This window comes from Diadema setosum, chromosome 11, assembly GCF_964275005.1.
Source record: "Diadema setosum chromosome 11, eeDiaSeto1, whole genome shotgun sequence".
NCBI classification, from domain to species: domain Eukaryota; kingdom Metazoa; phylum Echinodermata; class Echinoidea; order Diadematoida; family Diadematidae; genus Diadema; species Diadema setosum.
In genome coordinates, this window is record NC_092695.1 from 954980 (window position 1) to 972391 (window position 17412).

At 39.3% G+C, this 17412-nt stretch overlaps 1 protein-coding gene across 1 annotated transcript in view; it reads left to right on the plus strand.

Moving 5' to 3' along the window:
- LOC140234903 (uncharacterized) overlaps positions 1-17412 on the plus strand; it is an 85615-nt gene that overhangs the window by 16917 nt on the left and 51286 nt on the right. Inside the window, exon 3 of the mRNA XM_072314944.1 lies at positions 12370-12462. Within this exon, the coding sequence (XP_072171045.1) occupies positions 12370-12462 (93 nt within the window). The remainder of the gene's footprint in view (positions 1-12369; positions 12463-17412) is intronic.

The window sequence follows — 17412 nt, forward strand, 5'->3', positions numbered from 1 at the left end:
ATAGAAAAGATCGACTAAACAACGTTTTCTTCTTCCCTGCCGTCCAAGGAAATTAATACTGGGCGTCGATGACTTTTAGACGCGCAATTTTGAAGGCCCAAACTTGGGGTCTTTTGAAGTTATCCAGTGTGGAATATCATTCATGAATATCATGCAAAATGACAGGAGGAAAATGAGTTTGGAAATGATTACGTTTTTAAATCTATGGGATTCAATTTCTTGATGTCACGTGTTGCACGTAACTTTTCTGGAAGAATTTGAGTTTGAGGTGAAGCTATGTACGCTTTTTTATTTTATAGGGATACATGTAATGGCACTCTACCATGCAGAGAGTTCGATTTACACAGTCAGTCTCAATAGGCCCCATACAGAGCAAGAAAGACGGAGAGGGAGTGGGAGAGAGAAAGAGAGAGACAGAGAGAAATAGGGAGGGGAAGAGATTTAGGATTGTTGGCAAGATCACGTTTGTTTAACTATTCATTCATTCCTTCGCTTCATGCTGCAGGTTTGAAAGACTGGATTCTGCTTATAGAGAGAGAGAAAAAAAAATCCGCCTTTCCTTGTCAATATAGATGTGCAATGCCAATCCTTAGCGAAAACTCAAATATATATTGGTAAAGATTGCAAGAAGGAGGTATGATACGACAAGAGCAGTGAAACGTCATTCTTGCTGTAACCATTATCCGATGACGTATGGACCATTCCATGATCTGTAAACCTTACATCTTTCACGTAAGCCAGAGAATTCCTCCTCACTTCGACTGCACTTTAATCATTTGTCTGTTATATTTACTCTGCTGCTACATCATCTGCTATGTCTGTGACTTTCGTATTCATTGACGTTTATGTGTGCCATCCATCGTAAAATAATGTGGACATTTTGGGCGTATACGTAGAAAGTGCGCCTCTGCAAATGGTATCTGAACTAATTTGTAATTCTAGAGTTGTAGGAAATAATATTCTAGGCCCCAAGCTAGTATTAGCCTCCCAACCCCCGCCTCCCACCCATCCCAAAGTCTCTCTTGTCCTGAATGCGCAACTCCTCTCAACTTTTCTCTGTCTGCCCAACTTTCCCGCCAAATTGAATCGAGCGGGAAAGTCAAGAGAGGGGACAGAAAGAAGATCAAATCAAGAGTGTGGGGGAGAAATCAACACACTCGTTGTTCTCCTTCCACTGTGGGAGAAATTGGCACGATGTCTTCTCCCTGAATTGGATGGAAGGCGACTGCCAAGTTTGGAAAAAAGGCGGGTATTAGATTTACACGCTTATGTCAACTTCCCCCGAGTAACTTTTACTGACACGAACTACTTGCTTCCAGGGAGTAAGCATCTCTGTAGGAGCACATGTTGACTTTGCTATTTCGTAACCTTGAAACAAATTTGTGTGTTCTTTAAAGTGTTCATCAGCTCATGCTGTCATGTAGAACGTCATACATGATGACGTCATCTTTACATCTTTCGTACAGGGCGGGGCTGAGAAATATTTGAATCCAAAGCATTACATCAAGAGCTCGACTACATTTTCTAGACATATTCAAACATTAATATCCTCACAGAGAGAGTAACGCAATACTTATAATGATATAATGTAATGAGGGAATATGTCCGATATGTAGTTCACTTGCTGAAGTGGGTTATTGGTGCAAACAGCTGCTTAAAATTGACCAGGGAGTAAAAGAAAAAAGAAATTAAAAAAACAACAACACACACACCACGATTGTATCATATTTGGTGAAAGAGACATTATAGGCAAGTGATGTGCTTGAATATGAATAGGGAGAATCGGGAATAATTTAAAGCATCTCGGGGCAGGCATCAATTCTGATGAGTTTATGAAAATTAGAATGACACTTGGGATGTCCTATAAACTTTGTGTTGCACTTTGCACGTGCTTCTCTTTGTATCCTTCCGCGCTGGGGATATTAAAAATTAGTGAACATTAGTCATACATTATTGTTCCATTTTGTGTAAATGCAATCGGCGTTGTCCCGTGAATGGGTTCATTAACAGCCATTATAAACACCCTGTTCTCCCTTGCCATTTTACAGCGTACTGCTTGTCACATTCGATATTTCATCTCAGGGTCACGCCGTGTCAGAGAGCCTCGGTTTTGTGTTTCCGATTTGTCACATATTTTATTGATCTGATGATTCGCTCCCTTGTGCATCGACCACAAAACACTTAAGGTTTGCATCTCGTAGTGAATTGCTCACCCCTTTTTTCGCTTTGCTTTCTTTCTCGCTTTGTTTATGACTTCATTGTTCGTTTTCACAGCGTCCACCTCATGATATGAGTTTTTGTTTTGTTCCTTAGCATGCTTAACTTTGCTGTTTTTGATGTAAACACTACCGTCAGTTACTAGGGGAAATATCACAATAAAAAATTGCGATGAGTTATTGACAATGACAACCATAGTTTCTACATCTTGGTAGGAAAAAAAAAGTGTTAGCATACTGGCTTTGCAGGAGGCTGGTTATATCTACTTTACTTTGTGTGTTTCTTTCACTCACTAAAGAAGACATCAACGATATTTAGTGGTTGCTAATGTACGTAGCCCAGGACATTTCTGTTAAATGTATCGTGCAAGCATAACTAGAGTCTGTATAGAACTGGTTGGATAGAAAGATTACTTTTGGAAACGATGCGTTTTTACATGTAGTGAAATTTAAAAAAAAAATATCTGGTGAATCAGATTAAAGCACTTTTTGTTCTTCTATGTTTTGGGAGGAGTGAAGTAAAGCAAAAATCTTTTTAATATGATGGTTGTTTACTCACTCTCATGACATGAGGTAAGTGTTGTGTGCTGTAGGGCCTAAACGTATTTCCAGAATACTATACAAGTGATAAGACGCTAGTCATGAACAACGATTGTTGACAATTAATCGATCTCAAATCAGGGCTCATTATTATTATTTTTTTTTTTCTCTGGTGACCCCATTCGGGCCACTAGAATAACAAATCTGAAATTTTAGCGGCACAAAAAAGAAATGTGGTGGCCAGAAAAAAAAAAAACACGAAAATATAGATAACAATGCATTTTAATCTTAAGTGCCCGATCGGGCCAACTAAAGCTAGCATTCTTTCGAAATTTGGTGGCCCGACGCCAATTTTTAGTGGCACTGTACCACTGGGCCACCGCTAATATAAAGTGAAGCCCTGCAAGTATACTCTAACTAAAGTGTATATCGATCCTTCCGAGGCGTTTTCTCTTCTCCAGCATCATATCGGCCAATTTTAATGGAGTTCCACCATTCAACCCTAGGATGAAGTCGATAGGAGTCAAATCAAATTCGGAATCATGGTTCACCCAAAAATGCAAATCAAAATCTCTCATAATCCCAGCTGATTTTTTTATGATGTAATGTATCATGGTATACGATTATGCCCCCCAAAAATCTGGTAGTGCAGAGCAATGTGATAATTGGGAAATCATCCTCCAACAGAAGATGAAAACATAATTTCACGTAGTATAAAAAAATGACTGTAAATAAATGCATTCCTAATTTGAACATATTAAACAAAGTTCCCTGACATTTTCGACATAATTTTGTTGGGCGGGGTGTTATTGTGGTGCTATCCTATTTTCCCAATATAGACCATCGTCAATCGACGGATGGCTCTATTTTCAATGATGTCATCTATTGCTTGTAATATGATAAGGTCGGTGTTTATTTCAATTGGCATCGTGCTATAGATTCACGCTGCCCGAGTTACGGAGTCTTAAAAAAAAATATGTCACATGTTAAAGTACAGATTTCAACAATAATTGTTCGACAACATTATGAGTGTTATGTGCAATCTCATGTATAGATTTTGACATAGTTGACGAGGTGTCGGATAGAAGACCTGTGAGTCATGTTTATCAATTTTACCTTTTCTTGCTCCTGGCAGCCCTGTTTGTTACGTCACAATTAAGGCCTATTTTTCCACTTCTGCTTTGCAGCTGTGCAATGCTGTGTCTGTGTAGAGAAGTCTGAAATTACCAATTAATGATATTGATGATTATGATGATGATTATGATAATAATAATAATGATAATAATAATAATAATAATAATAATAATAATAATAATAATAATAATAATAATAATAATAATAATGATAATAATAATAATAGTATTCTTTGCACAACAGGATATCAGAGTAAATATTTGTGTTTGTTTTTTTAACAAAGCATTTTCCAGCCACGCTACACAACAGAGATATAGTGGTTCTTTGCTTGAGTACTAGCTTTAGGTCACAGTGCACCCACTATCAGTAACTATCCTTTTCTATTTCTCGGTAAGAGATTCTATCAAATTTTACGACATCGATAAATTACTCTGCGAATAGAAGCACAAAAATGTCAGCAATTTGTTCTCGAGGAAAGACAATGCGATTCGTGTCTTTCTTCTTTGTTATCTCTGCCTTTCCAGGACAAAATATTCAATATCGCTTTGATAAAAATAGCAGGGATCAGAAGAAGGACAGTGAGTCGTATCATTCGGGGATGCATCACAGGATTGAAAACCGAAATAGATGCAAACCCATAAAGGAAACCCATTGGAGACCGATATGACTGTGATGGCCAAATTGACAAAAAGTCAAAACCTTCAAAGAAAAGCAGAAAGATGGAAGAAGGAAGGATGGAAAGAAGGATGGAAAAGGTGAAGGAACAGAAGAAGAAAAAGGAGAATGGAATAACAAAGAGGAAAAAGGAAAGAAGGAGAAAGAAAGAACTGAATAAAGTAAAGATGAAGAAGCAGACAAAGAGCAGGGAGAAGAAAATAAAACGACAAGAATTTCGCATTTCGTGTTCGTCCAGGTCAAATTCAATTCAATTATGTTCCACTCATGTGATGGAACACCCTCGTCAGCCAAAGGCTGGCTTTCAAAATGGTCCACACAGGTTAAAAATAAAATCTCCGTACATAAAGTGCATTCACATAAATACAGTTACATACGCATAACCGGTTATGGGAAAATATATACGTTTATCTTTAAGCACAGAAGAAAAGGATTACCAACAAGATCTGAGAAAGAACATAAAGAAGGAAAATAAATAATGTGGGCTTGTGAGAATGAAATCTAAATGGGGAAAAATCGGTATTACTAATACCTCTATAGTGTATTGATGTGTGCAAGTGAAAGGGTTGGTATTCTATCGGATTGCGTATAATACATTCAAACCTATTTTATATAATCAGGTATGCAGTTATTCCTTTTAAATGTATAATCTAGAAAATACAAAATGGGACATATCGAACTAAATTATTGCACCGAGAAGCGTCTATGTATGCAAAACATCTCTTACCATATAAATAATCTGTGTTAGGGCGTATCATGTTTAATTGCGAGTGGCCCGACCTTGTAGTGTAATGTGATTGAAAACTGGAGATTTAATGTCACGAATTACAGCAATGTAACAGCGAAAGGGAGGGGGGGGGGGGAGAGTCCAATGAAACAGGATTAAAAAAAAAAAAAAAAACCTCCTCCAGATACACACAGGCATATTAGACACACACACGCGCTCACACACATGAATCTAAACAAAGGATATCACAACAGCAGTGTCTTACAATTCATTTCTACTTGACAGGCGCAACTGCGAGGGTAACGACAATCAAACGTTTCTTCACGGCAAATTGTCAGCAGAAAACGCTCGTAAAGTTGATGGCACATATCAAATACACTTCGCGGATGAAAAGCGGGGAACATATAGTCACTACAGGACAATTATCTTATGTTCCTCACAGATTCTCTATTGTTTCGTCACCAGGGTATATACTGCAGGCATTTTCTGCCCTTTTTGGGGGGTGTGTACAGACTTGAGATCAAGCCCCAGGCACCAGGTGCAGAATGTTAGCGGGCTGCCGAGTGAACGGCGCAGGTTGTATCGAGGGAATTAGCACAGATCCGCGTGTTCTTATGGTGTGGTTTTCACTCCATCTACGGATGGTTTGTGCGGTAGTTATCGCTGAAACCGACAGACATTGTTCTGTGTTCTAATTACCCATTAAAATTGTCCGTTAACACCATTTCCGGAATTCGTCAAAAGATTCCGCGATGATTAGACCTTCCATCTGATGACCGGAAGTATTTGTGATGTTTTGCTCAAGGAAACAATATCGCATCTCAAGAGTGAGATGATTGCTTAAGTACACAAGCGCTATGCGTTTGTCTGTGTGTATCTAAAAGTGCCAACAGCCCATTGACTAACAATGATCAATTATCTCACGTTACCCCACAGACACCAACACTACCATGCTTTCACAATATTGATGATTTTTTTTTTAATTGATTTGTTTGAAGAGCTTGCTTCCAAAAGGCGATAAATCTATCATTTTTGAATGGATTTAGCGCTTTTGGAAGCAAGCTCTTCATTTATTGGAATCCCATTTCCTTTGCTCATTTTTCCACTGATATTGATTTCAAATACATCACGATTGTTTTTGCGTTTGTTTGTGTCTGTATGTTTAATTTGAATCCCTGATGTAAATATCTACAACATGATACATGGAAATGATAACATGCTTCGAAATTTTGCGAAACAGTGATAGATGGGATTTGAAGTAAAATAAGAAGGCCAAGCTTTGCTTATTCATTCAATTCTAGTAGCATGGCGAACAAAGCCTGACCCAAGTCGCTCCGCCCTCCCCAGCGGAAATCCGTCAAGAACGTCTCGTCTTCAGTAGATCTGAACTTCGTGCACTTTTCTGTGCCGTCTTCACGGAGGGAAAACCACTGTGAAAGATGATAAAGTTGTACGAGCCTTTTCCTGCGCTAACCTGAAAATTAATTTCAAGCATTTTCCCCCAACGACCCATAGAAATAATGGCAGGAATGGAACATTACGGTGTACTCTTGAAGGAAAGGCAATATTCGAGCACGCGTCTATCACCACTCGTAGCCTAAGTGAAGGCGGCTGTTTAGTTTTTTGCTACCTAAACATCATCGCATCCTCGTTGTACACAGCGACTGCTAAATAATTCAAAGCAAATATTTACACTGGTAATTCTTTTGCCTTTCTATTGCATAACCTTACCCTGGAGCACAGCTTCGCCAATTCTCAACTGGCGAGGCGCATTTCCCTGAAGGAATTCATCCATTAAGTAAGCTGCAAGATGACAGACAGGCGGAAGCTAAAGCAATTTGAGGTTGGATCCGTTACATTAGCCTAGCGGGCACACTTCGTAATTTGCTCCGTAAGCGCTGTTTGAGCAGAAACAGGCTTAACGCCTCGCAGGAGACTGGCATATCGCGTCTTGCCGCACGCAGGCGACTAAAGTTAGCTCAACGCATATTTTTGTCCAATTTTCTTACTTGCTTCCTCGCCTCCCCTTACGGGACATTCGCTCTTTTCTACGCGCAATAGAATGGGCGAGCGGACAGGCCGATCGCACTTTCTGTTGTCCATAGGTAAAGGCAACCGAAAAACAAACAAGCAAACAAACAAACAAACAAATGAATGGGATTGTCCGTGGGAGAGAATTGAGGGAACATGTGACCACTGCCTCCTTTTTTTTTTTTTTGGGGGGGGGGGGGGGCTTCAGCCTGAAGGCAAGAATGGACTGTACTGGACTAAAGGAGGATGCACTCTTCTCCTCTTTCTTCCCTACTATTGTCTTTTAAGTTTAGCACACCCCCTTTCGATCGGCATTTATGTAGACTAATCCTCATTTTTTTTTTTCTTCTTTGAACCATACAGATTTAGATGAGTCGAAAGGACAAAGAAATCAATGATAACACATTCTTGACCCAATTTTGAAAGGATACACCACCAATAGGGTACTCGCGCAAAGCAATGATTTGTATTTGTATTCTCTGGGGGGGGGGGGTTGTGTGCGGATTCAATGTGTCTACAGTAATATGAGAAGCTATGAATATTATTTAAAAAATGCTAACACTGGACCTTGTTTCGACTTGTGGACGGGCTGGGCATACATGCAGGAGGGAGGGTGGTCCTGGTCACAGCTACCTCCAGTCCCCACACTCCGCTGTATTCAGTGATGACTATTAATGGCTGAGTCTCTTGAGGTCTGCAGGCTTGGAGTTACTATATACAACGAATTTGTCTCAATAACCTTTCAGAGGTCAGAGTGAAAAAAGGTTATAAGTTAGACCTCAACATTGTAAGGATTCATATTTGACTTTATACCTCGCTAAACAGAAAGAAAACAACACACACTGTGAGAAAGCTGGCGTTCTTTCCAAAAAAAGATTCACCGACCTCACCAACGACGAGAGCAGGCAGGAAAAAATAATGCAGAAGATGCACACACATAATAAGTTGAGACACGCAAAATTCATCTCGCTCCACGATGTAAGGTATCTCTTTAAATAGGTGTAACAGTAAAAGAGTCGAGTGGTATTGGTTGGGTTAATCAATTTTGATTAGAAGTCTTGACAAACAGGAACAAAAGATAGCATAGTCCATGTGCAGATTAACCGAGTGTGTACTTTACCAGGATCAAGATTGCTATCAAGGAGCCTAGAATGCGGTAGCCATCCAATGGAGTAGGTTTCCTCGTCCATTAACCTTCACAAGCAGGTTGCCAATAGGGTTACAGTTTGTTATTCCAAAGGTGCGTTATTGCGAAAGTTCGTTAATCGGAAAATGGAATAAGATTCTATATTCGGAAAGTTCGTTTATCTGAAAATGAAATCGGTTTCGCCACTGCCGAAGGTTCATTAATCCGAAGATTCGTTCATTCGAAAAAAAAGTTCGTTATTCTGAAGGTTCGTTAGTACACGTAGCTTTTTAAATCCATTTTCGGATGAGCGAACCTTCTGAATAGCGAACCACATATTTTTTTCGGATGAAAGAATCTTCAGAATAACGACACACAAAAAAATGTTAATGTTCGGGTTAACGAACCCTTTTTTATTTTCGTATTATCAACAAGTGAACATCTAGGTATAAGGAACGTGTGTGTTTCGGAATTACGAACCTTAAATCATTTTTGCAGTAACAAACTTTTGAAAGGACCAACAATCACCGGCCAATGAGTGACGTCAGTTTTGAGTCAGCTTGTTCGTAAAAGTGTATTCCCTTGTTCAATGACGTGATTTGATAGCATCGTCCATCTGACTGAATACACCCCTTGCTTCAAGTGTTTAGTTTGTGTTTCTTTTGCTTTATAGTTATAATCAAGAACAGAAACAAAAAAAGAAGCAGCAACAACAACAGCAACAAGTCTTTACATGACTTGAGGTCTCCAATCCCCAGGACACTTTACCGTCACTTCAGAAATGGTTTTCAGTGCGTGCGACCTCTCCCTTCGGCGTTTTGTTTGAAACACTCAACTGAAGTTTGAACTACGATTGCAAACTAGTGGATGTGTTTAATTGTGTCCTCGGGCTCCAGGGAGTGAGCTCTCTCATCCGGAGCGATTTTGTCGAATTTGCTGCCACCGTGACGCTTCTTTTTCTGCTGTTTGTAAAAGCCATCGGTGTGACTTCCATGGGTGAAGGACCTTCTGTCCGCGTGTTGACCAGCCAAATTCTGTGTGATTAATCAGCAAGCACCCAGGCGTGGTCACAAGGATGTAGAAAAAAAAAAACCAAAAACACTGGTCATCCCGAACATGTCCAAAATTAGTTCTCATAACAATCATCTTCCTGAATCATTCTTTGATTTTGAAGCAGTTGAAGAAGTTTAAGTCGTTTTCATTCGATTTTAGAGGCACTGGAATTATGTAACAAATAACAGAAGAACTCTGCTAAATGTTTGTATGTGAGTTCCTCCCTCTATATTGAGATATCTACCTCTCTCTCTTTCTATTTCTGTCTATCTACTTCTTTAACTCTTTCGATCCTCCCTCTCTACCACTCTTTTTCTTTCTGTAAAAGATGTAACACACTTACCATATTGTGGCTAAGAGCCACATAACATTTCTTTTAACAATGCATTCTTATCAATCCCTACTGAATTCATATAGCGGCTCCTAATAAAACCAGACTTCCAAACATCTGGATGTGACTGCGTTTTGAACGCTGACGTTAACTTCCTTCCACTCAAGCTTTTGTACCGAAAAAGAAAGAAATATACATTGGTATAAAGATGGAAAAATATCAATCCATTTCATCCAGATGGTAGAAGTAATCATCTCACCTCACATGTCACAGATTTTTCGTTCACCTCAGAAGTGGTGATAGAAACAAGTGACAATCATCATTCTATTACTTAAGTCCACAGTGATGAGAATGAAAAAAAAAGCAGTCGTAAAATTAGGTTTCTTGTAATGGTAATTGTCAGTACTTGAGGATACAATCCAGTTAAAACAATAATGATTCTACACTTTACTTAAGTCCGTAGTGATGAGAATAAAAAAAAAAACACATAATAGGGTATATTGTAATGATAATAACAATATACTCTAGCGAAACTGATTACCATTTTAATCAATGCTACCACAACAATGTATAGATAGATGTTTGCCAATTACATATGGAAAGAGATAGAGCGTAGAGAGAGTGAGAGAAGAATAGGGAGACAGTAATATGTGAAACAGAAGAAATCAGAGAGAGACAGAGACAGAGAAAAATAAAGAGATAGACAGATAGAAAGAGAGAGATATAAAGAGAGAAATATATATATATATTTATATATATATATATATATAGAGGGAGAGAGATAAAGAGGGAGATAAAAGAGAGACATAGATATATAAAGAGAGAGACAGAGACAGAGATAAATAAAGAGATAGATAAAAAGAGAAATATACGGAGAGAGAAATAGAGGTAGATAAATATATAGAGGGAGAGAGATAAAGAGGGAGATAGAGAGATAGAAAGATATATTGAGAGAGAGAGAGAGAGAGAGAGAGAGGGAGAGAGAGAGAGAGAGAGAGAGATAGACAGAGAGCAATAGGAAGTGATTACTGTCAGTTGCTTCCCGTGTGATCGACTTAGCAGCGCTGATGGTCCATAAACCCGGCGACTGTCCATCCTAGTCAAAAGCAGGTTGTATATATTATGATTGTCTTGTTTTGTGTGTCGTCTCTAACTTTTAATCTAACAACACATGCACACACGCGCGCACACGCATAGTTGGTTGGATATATTATACGATAAAGGGAGATATCTCTCTTTTTATATGTCTATCTCTTTATTCATCTCTGTCTCTGTCTCTCTCTGTGTGTATTTATCTCTCTTTATCTCCCTTTTGTGTGTCGTCTCTAACTTGTAATCTAACAATACATGCACACACGCACGCGCGCACACGCATAGCTGGTGAGATACATGTCTTTTCCACAGTAAACAGGATGGAAAAAAAAAAGGATTGAATTTCGTATCAGAAAATCAGTGTCATGCTTGAAAGTGGTCATTTCATGAGAAATAATGTCTCACATGTTTGTCAGTATATTTGTCAGTGTATTACAGTCAAAACAATGCAAAAGGGCGTAACTGGTAAATTTTTGTTTTCCAAGTTCAGCACTTTATTCTTCCCCAGCGTGAAAAGTAACACTTCCAAATTCTAGGGAATCTAAACAAAATCTGACATATCAAATATGAAATTTAGATATAAGCTTTAGTCAGAAAATCAATCAGCATGGCATCCTGTGATTTCATAGTGATTTTTGTCGTCCATGCATGAGGTGCCTTTTTTCTCCTTCATCGGCGTCACGCAAGTAAGAAGCTGCAAAATCTTTCTGGACGTTGCATGCCTTTATCACTTGCACTGTGTGGAGGAAATCTTTTTGCAAACAAAGACATTTGGTCTAATGTTTCTCGAAAAACACCAAACATGGGAGCGTTCTGTCTAATAAAGCAAGCGAGGTAAACTGGTTGTGACGTCACAATCACGTGATGGCCGTAGTTGCCTGAAGACACCTCCAGGGCAGCAGTTTACTTAGGGAGTCGTGGAGGAGAAAGTTATCATCATCCGTTGAATTCGCTGGAAGCTTCACTGGGGTGTTGCTTCCATAACACTGTCTGTTATGCTGTTTCTTCAGAAGTGGTTTTCCCGTAGCCCGTTACCATGCACCTGTATGCATGATTAATGCACTCCCATGCTACTGATGATCTTGTTTGTATTCTTGATGTAGTCCTGCGGTATTATTGTACCTCATGTGTAAATAATGTGTTTCTACGGTAATGGCGTGTCCAATTGTTATTGCACTCGTACCAGAGTCAATTATAAATGTTCTCTTGTGGCAGTGATGTACTTACGTATCACGCCATCAAGCTCGCCGACTGCAGGTTGACGCCACGCAGAGTAAATCCAACCCATGTAACCTGTCGGATCCTATTACACGAATGAATGGCCTAGAGTACTTGGGTTTGAACCCACATACCTATCTCTATGTGAAATCGTTACGATGTGATGATCCCCCAGAGCATTCATGTAATCGTATCCCTCATTTGTTGCGTTCTCTCCCTCTTGCAGCTATCTGTGAAGATGAGTGTGTACACGGTGTATGCGTGGGACCAAACCGATGCAAGTGCGAGTCTGGATGGACAGGACCCACATGTTCACAAGGTAAGACTGATGCCCGCCCTTCTCTCCTCTACCAGTGGCGGATCCAGAGGGGCACACCGGGCGTGGGCCTCTCTTTAGTTATTTAGTTTTTGTTAAGACATAAGAAATAAATAGAAAAAAATGGGGGGGGGGGCAGTGCGCGCCCCCTTTAGTTTTGTAAAGGCGCCTCCCCTTTACGAAATTCCCGGATCCGCCCCTGTCTACCCTCGACACACACATCACTTGCCCATGCTATACGGTCATGATTTGTGTCATAAATTGGTCCAAAGATAGTCATTTTCATGTTCGCCGGCTGACATTTTTTTTTTTCTTACAGCTAGGCAATATCATTCACACCAATATACTGCAATATTCTCTGCTCATGTTAAACATAAATGTCATTTCCCCCACACACTGCATATACACATCATCGAGTTCATGTGTTTCTTGTTGTAACAACTAGTAGACGTTGCGATTAACGAACCTGAAGTTTGTGTTTGTTTTTATTGACGACTTTCCCTTTCAGTGGCCCTCACCATTCCAAACATCAATCGAACCCATGGAAGGAAGGATACTGAATGCTTATGTGGTCACCATTACGTTCACAAATCATAACAAATAATCTTCACACCATATCCATGAAATATACACGAATGAAAAAGTGCTGAAGATGACATGCAGAAATCGAGCGATTTCTCCCTCTCGCGGCTTTCACAAAATTTGAAAATAATACGAAATGACGAAGGCAACAAAATGTGACAAGAAAGCAATATTTGAAGAGAAAATAAAACATGACTTGACCGGAAAAGCCCCAATTACAGTAACAGTAATTTCAATTCTTACGAGCAGTCATTCTTAAAGAGGAATTGAAAATAATGTTCTGATCCCGACTTCGTTTGCCAATGCCAATTCTATGGTTATCTTCTGTCCTCGTTGATGCTTGTTTATAAAATATTGATAACATTACCTTTCAACACCTATCCAAAATTGGCTTATATACAAAACAAAGTATTTATAGTTTTACTCAATATCACAAGGTCTTTAGAAGTACCCCGCATTAATGACCATTCGGCTCTACACGTTGGCGGTAGGAAACAGTTGGTCGAGATTGTAGTTAGATCAGTAATTCCTATTGAAGCGAAAATCCAATGATAGATCTGACCTCATATTCACCCCTCGGAAAAGCGCTAACAGCTCTCAAAGTGTGCATTCAATGTTGTCAAATTTTGGTAGCATATTACCTTGACCTGTTTTTATTTCTCCCATTTATCCCATTAGTCTTAAACTGCCTCACAATGCGCCATTAGCCACCCTGGAGACAAAGTTCTCTATAAACCCAAGCAATCGTTGTAGTAAGAAATAGGGCTTTTTAATGGAGATGTTTACTAGCTAATTTCAGATATTTGATAATTCGTTAAGCCCAAAAGTAATGTCAATAGAAGACGAAAAAGCCGATAATTTACTTTCCTTTATGCCAGAAATGAAATCTTAACTGCTCAACTTATTACACCATTAGATTCCCTGATATCAAACCTGCTAATATGGTCAATGCCACAAGCAAGCATTACCACCCCTGATATTGGGTTAATTAGGCTGTATCTCTGGTTCACGACACGCGGTGTCTTCTGACTACGGAGAAACGGAGGAGACTGAAGTCTGCGTAAAGAACCCATGGGCCTCATGTGAAGGCCATCAGAAATGACGTCAACATGAAACAACAACAACAATAGCAAGAGCAAGAACAGTTTCCCAATCCATGGCACCATGCTTACTGTAAAATGTTGTGATCTCACGCCTTCTTGTTCCAGCAGGAAAGCAGTTGTAGTTTTTGTGCGCAGAAATAAATGTCTTAGCGGTTGTGCGCAGTGAATGATCTCGTCCACTTTGCCTCTAATATGGCGTCCCCCAAACTAAATCATTTTTTACTCCCTCCCCACCGTCGCTAACAAGAAGGCTGATGTAAAACCACCACTCCGATTGTCCTCATTCATCCATCCAGCTCCTCAGCTTCCCTCAGATCAATGAGTGATTCGATTATGTCCTACATTTCCACCCAATTTCTCGTCATCAGCTCATCCTTAGTCACCCATCAAAATCCATTCACTGACTACGGACTCGTAAACTAGGAGGCGGGGGTCGACAAAGTCACTCAATAAGTGCAAAAAGAAAATCCCCAGAACTCTTGATCACTCAATCACAAATACTGGCTGATACAGCAGCCCCAGTGGTGTAGGAAGCTCTCGCACTGAATTGTTTGCGTAAAACTGTTATGTAAGAAAAAGGAAATGCGCATTCTACTTGAGACTGACATTTCAATTTGAAATACCGCGAGATTTAGAAGATCCTTAAGTTTCTCCCCTTCCTCCTATTGAGCACCCCCCCCCCCCCCCTCTTCATTTTATTCCTATATTAACGATCTACGCTGACGATAAGGCTGGAGGTAAGTTGACATGACTCAAGTGTTCTAATTTCCACTCACCCTTCCTTGTCCCCTACTGCGCTCCCCTCCCCTCCACACCCCTCCCTTCCTTTAAACCATCCCATAAACATCCCCTTTCCGCTTCCTGTTGTCATGGTTACCCCAGAGCTCACTGGTGCAATGAATCAGACAGTCACATGAGACCCATTGTCTGGTAAAGCCTTGAGCTTGACTCTGAACTGAACTTTGACTAGTTCTGTCCTTGTACCAAAAGTAATGATATTACATATAATGAAATTGTAAATAGATAGACAGACAGACAGACAGATATATAAATAGATAGATAGATAGATAGATAGATAGATAGATAGATAGATAGATAGATAGATAGATAGGCTTTGCTCTATAGTTTTGTGATACTTTTTGCCAAACATGCATGGAACTCGAGCAAATCTCCTGTTGCTCGTGACAGAAGATGAAAAAGAAACCACACGACATTTTATGCATTCTTAATAACATTTCTCAAGGTGATCTTTGTCTAATGTCAGGTTTTGGATAGTAACTACATTCATTTTGTGAGCTGTGGGTTTATTTATATGTATAGCGCAGATCCCGATAACGAAATCTATGCTTTTGGTTTCCAGAAGTTACTGACGCCCTGTCCTTCATATTGTCAACAAAATAACTTCTGATTTTTTTTTCTTATTTTGCTTATCATTCAATGCAATCTACAACTCAGGCGTGCGAAAAAGATAATTGTGTAACATTGGTCATGTTCCTCCAAAGAAACTTTTTATAAATTGAAACCAGTGCCAAAAGTGTGTTCATTGGTATTCTAAACATCAAACGCATAGAACCTTCTGTATCATATTAGAAGTATATGCTAGAGGAGGAGTGGATCGTGAGGTGGGAACCGTTGTTGAGTATCACTTCTCGAGGCCATGGATATCATTCGCATTCGTCTCGATTGGCGACATCAGATCGGGGTGCGATGGGATTTTTTCCTCCCCTGAAAAAAAAAAAAATCAACCTCAACGCGAGGTGCCCTTGATTGATAGCTACATCCTCCGTAACCCTGCAGCCCAAACGAGGTACTTGCATAGAAAGAGGTTCGTGCTTTGCTTCAAGGACAGCCTTCAGTTTCTTGATATTTGATGTACATTGGATGTGAAGTTCAATTGAAACATTTACTCCTGGAAGCAAAACTGTCAAATGAACTACTGCAAATCGTAACGACGTTTTGAATCAAACAGTCAGTTACAGGGTTAACATAAGCATCTTGTTTTCAAGTTTCCACCCTGCAATGAAAAACCAAACGCTGTTTCTCTCGTATCTCGAAATCATTAAATTCTTATGTATTTAGGGAAAAACATTTTTTTTTCTTTCTTTCATCTTTCATGAATTCTGCTATTGCGGATAAGGTGACTCTTGACTGAAGTTAAATGTTTGTAACCTTAAGCAGCTATACCCTATATTGGTTCTTGTGGGGGAAAAATAACAAAGTCTCATAAAATGATTTGTTCAGCATCAATCTATTACCATCTATTTTTGACACAGAGCATTGACTCGATAGACTTCAGTTCAAAATTTTGACTTTATTTAATTATTATTGATTTCATTTTTGATCGCATTAAAATGTTAATTCTAATTCAAATGTCGTCAATATTCGTCAGTAGACACTTTCTTCATAACTTTCATACAGTCCAGCCACACGTTTCTATGGTCATCAGTTTCATATCGTAGAGGGGACGAGATAAATAAACAAATTGGATCGGAATGTACACTAGAAAATAGATTTTGTCCAAACCTGTAGTATAGGACGACTGATATGAAGATGCCGCGCGCTTAGGGTGGGATTTCACGGAGCACGCGAACGATTTGCGAAGGACGCGAATAGCAAAATCCAGCATTCGTATTTTAGTCTGCAAAAGATTGTCAAACGAACGTGAGGGTTCGGAAGCGTCGTCAATTGTTCGCGAATGTCGTTTTTACTTCGGCGAGAATTTCAAAAAAGTTTGAAATTTTTTGCAAACCTTTTCCGCACACTTGGTCGTGATTTGCTCGTGAATTGTTCTCGAAAGTGTCTTTAAAGCCTCGTCATATGCACAAGACCATCGCAAGACACGCGCGATGTTCGCAAAATGTTCGTGAAACCCCAAACAGACTCCGAAACTTTGGAGAATGTCTCGCGTACGTTACGCGAAATCTGCGAAGTTTTTCCGAACATTTTACGACGTAATCGCAAACTGTTCGCGTACCTTTTGAGATATTCTTGCGAACGTTTAGCGCACGTTTGGGGGATGTATGACCTATACGTTTTCTACAAATAAAAATCGTAACATAAATCTAAACATCAAACAATTATAATAAAGAAATTAAATACTAGCAAAGAGAAATAAATGTTTGATATAAAAAAAATCGTAGAATACACTTAAAATTAATCTAAAGTATATAAAATTTCATTTGAACTATAGAGATTATGTATTGGAGGAACTGCAAAAAAAAAAAAGAAAAAAAAGATCAAAGGCTTTACTAGTGGAGATATGTCCTAG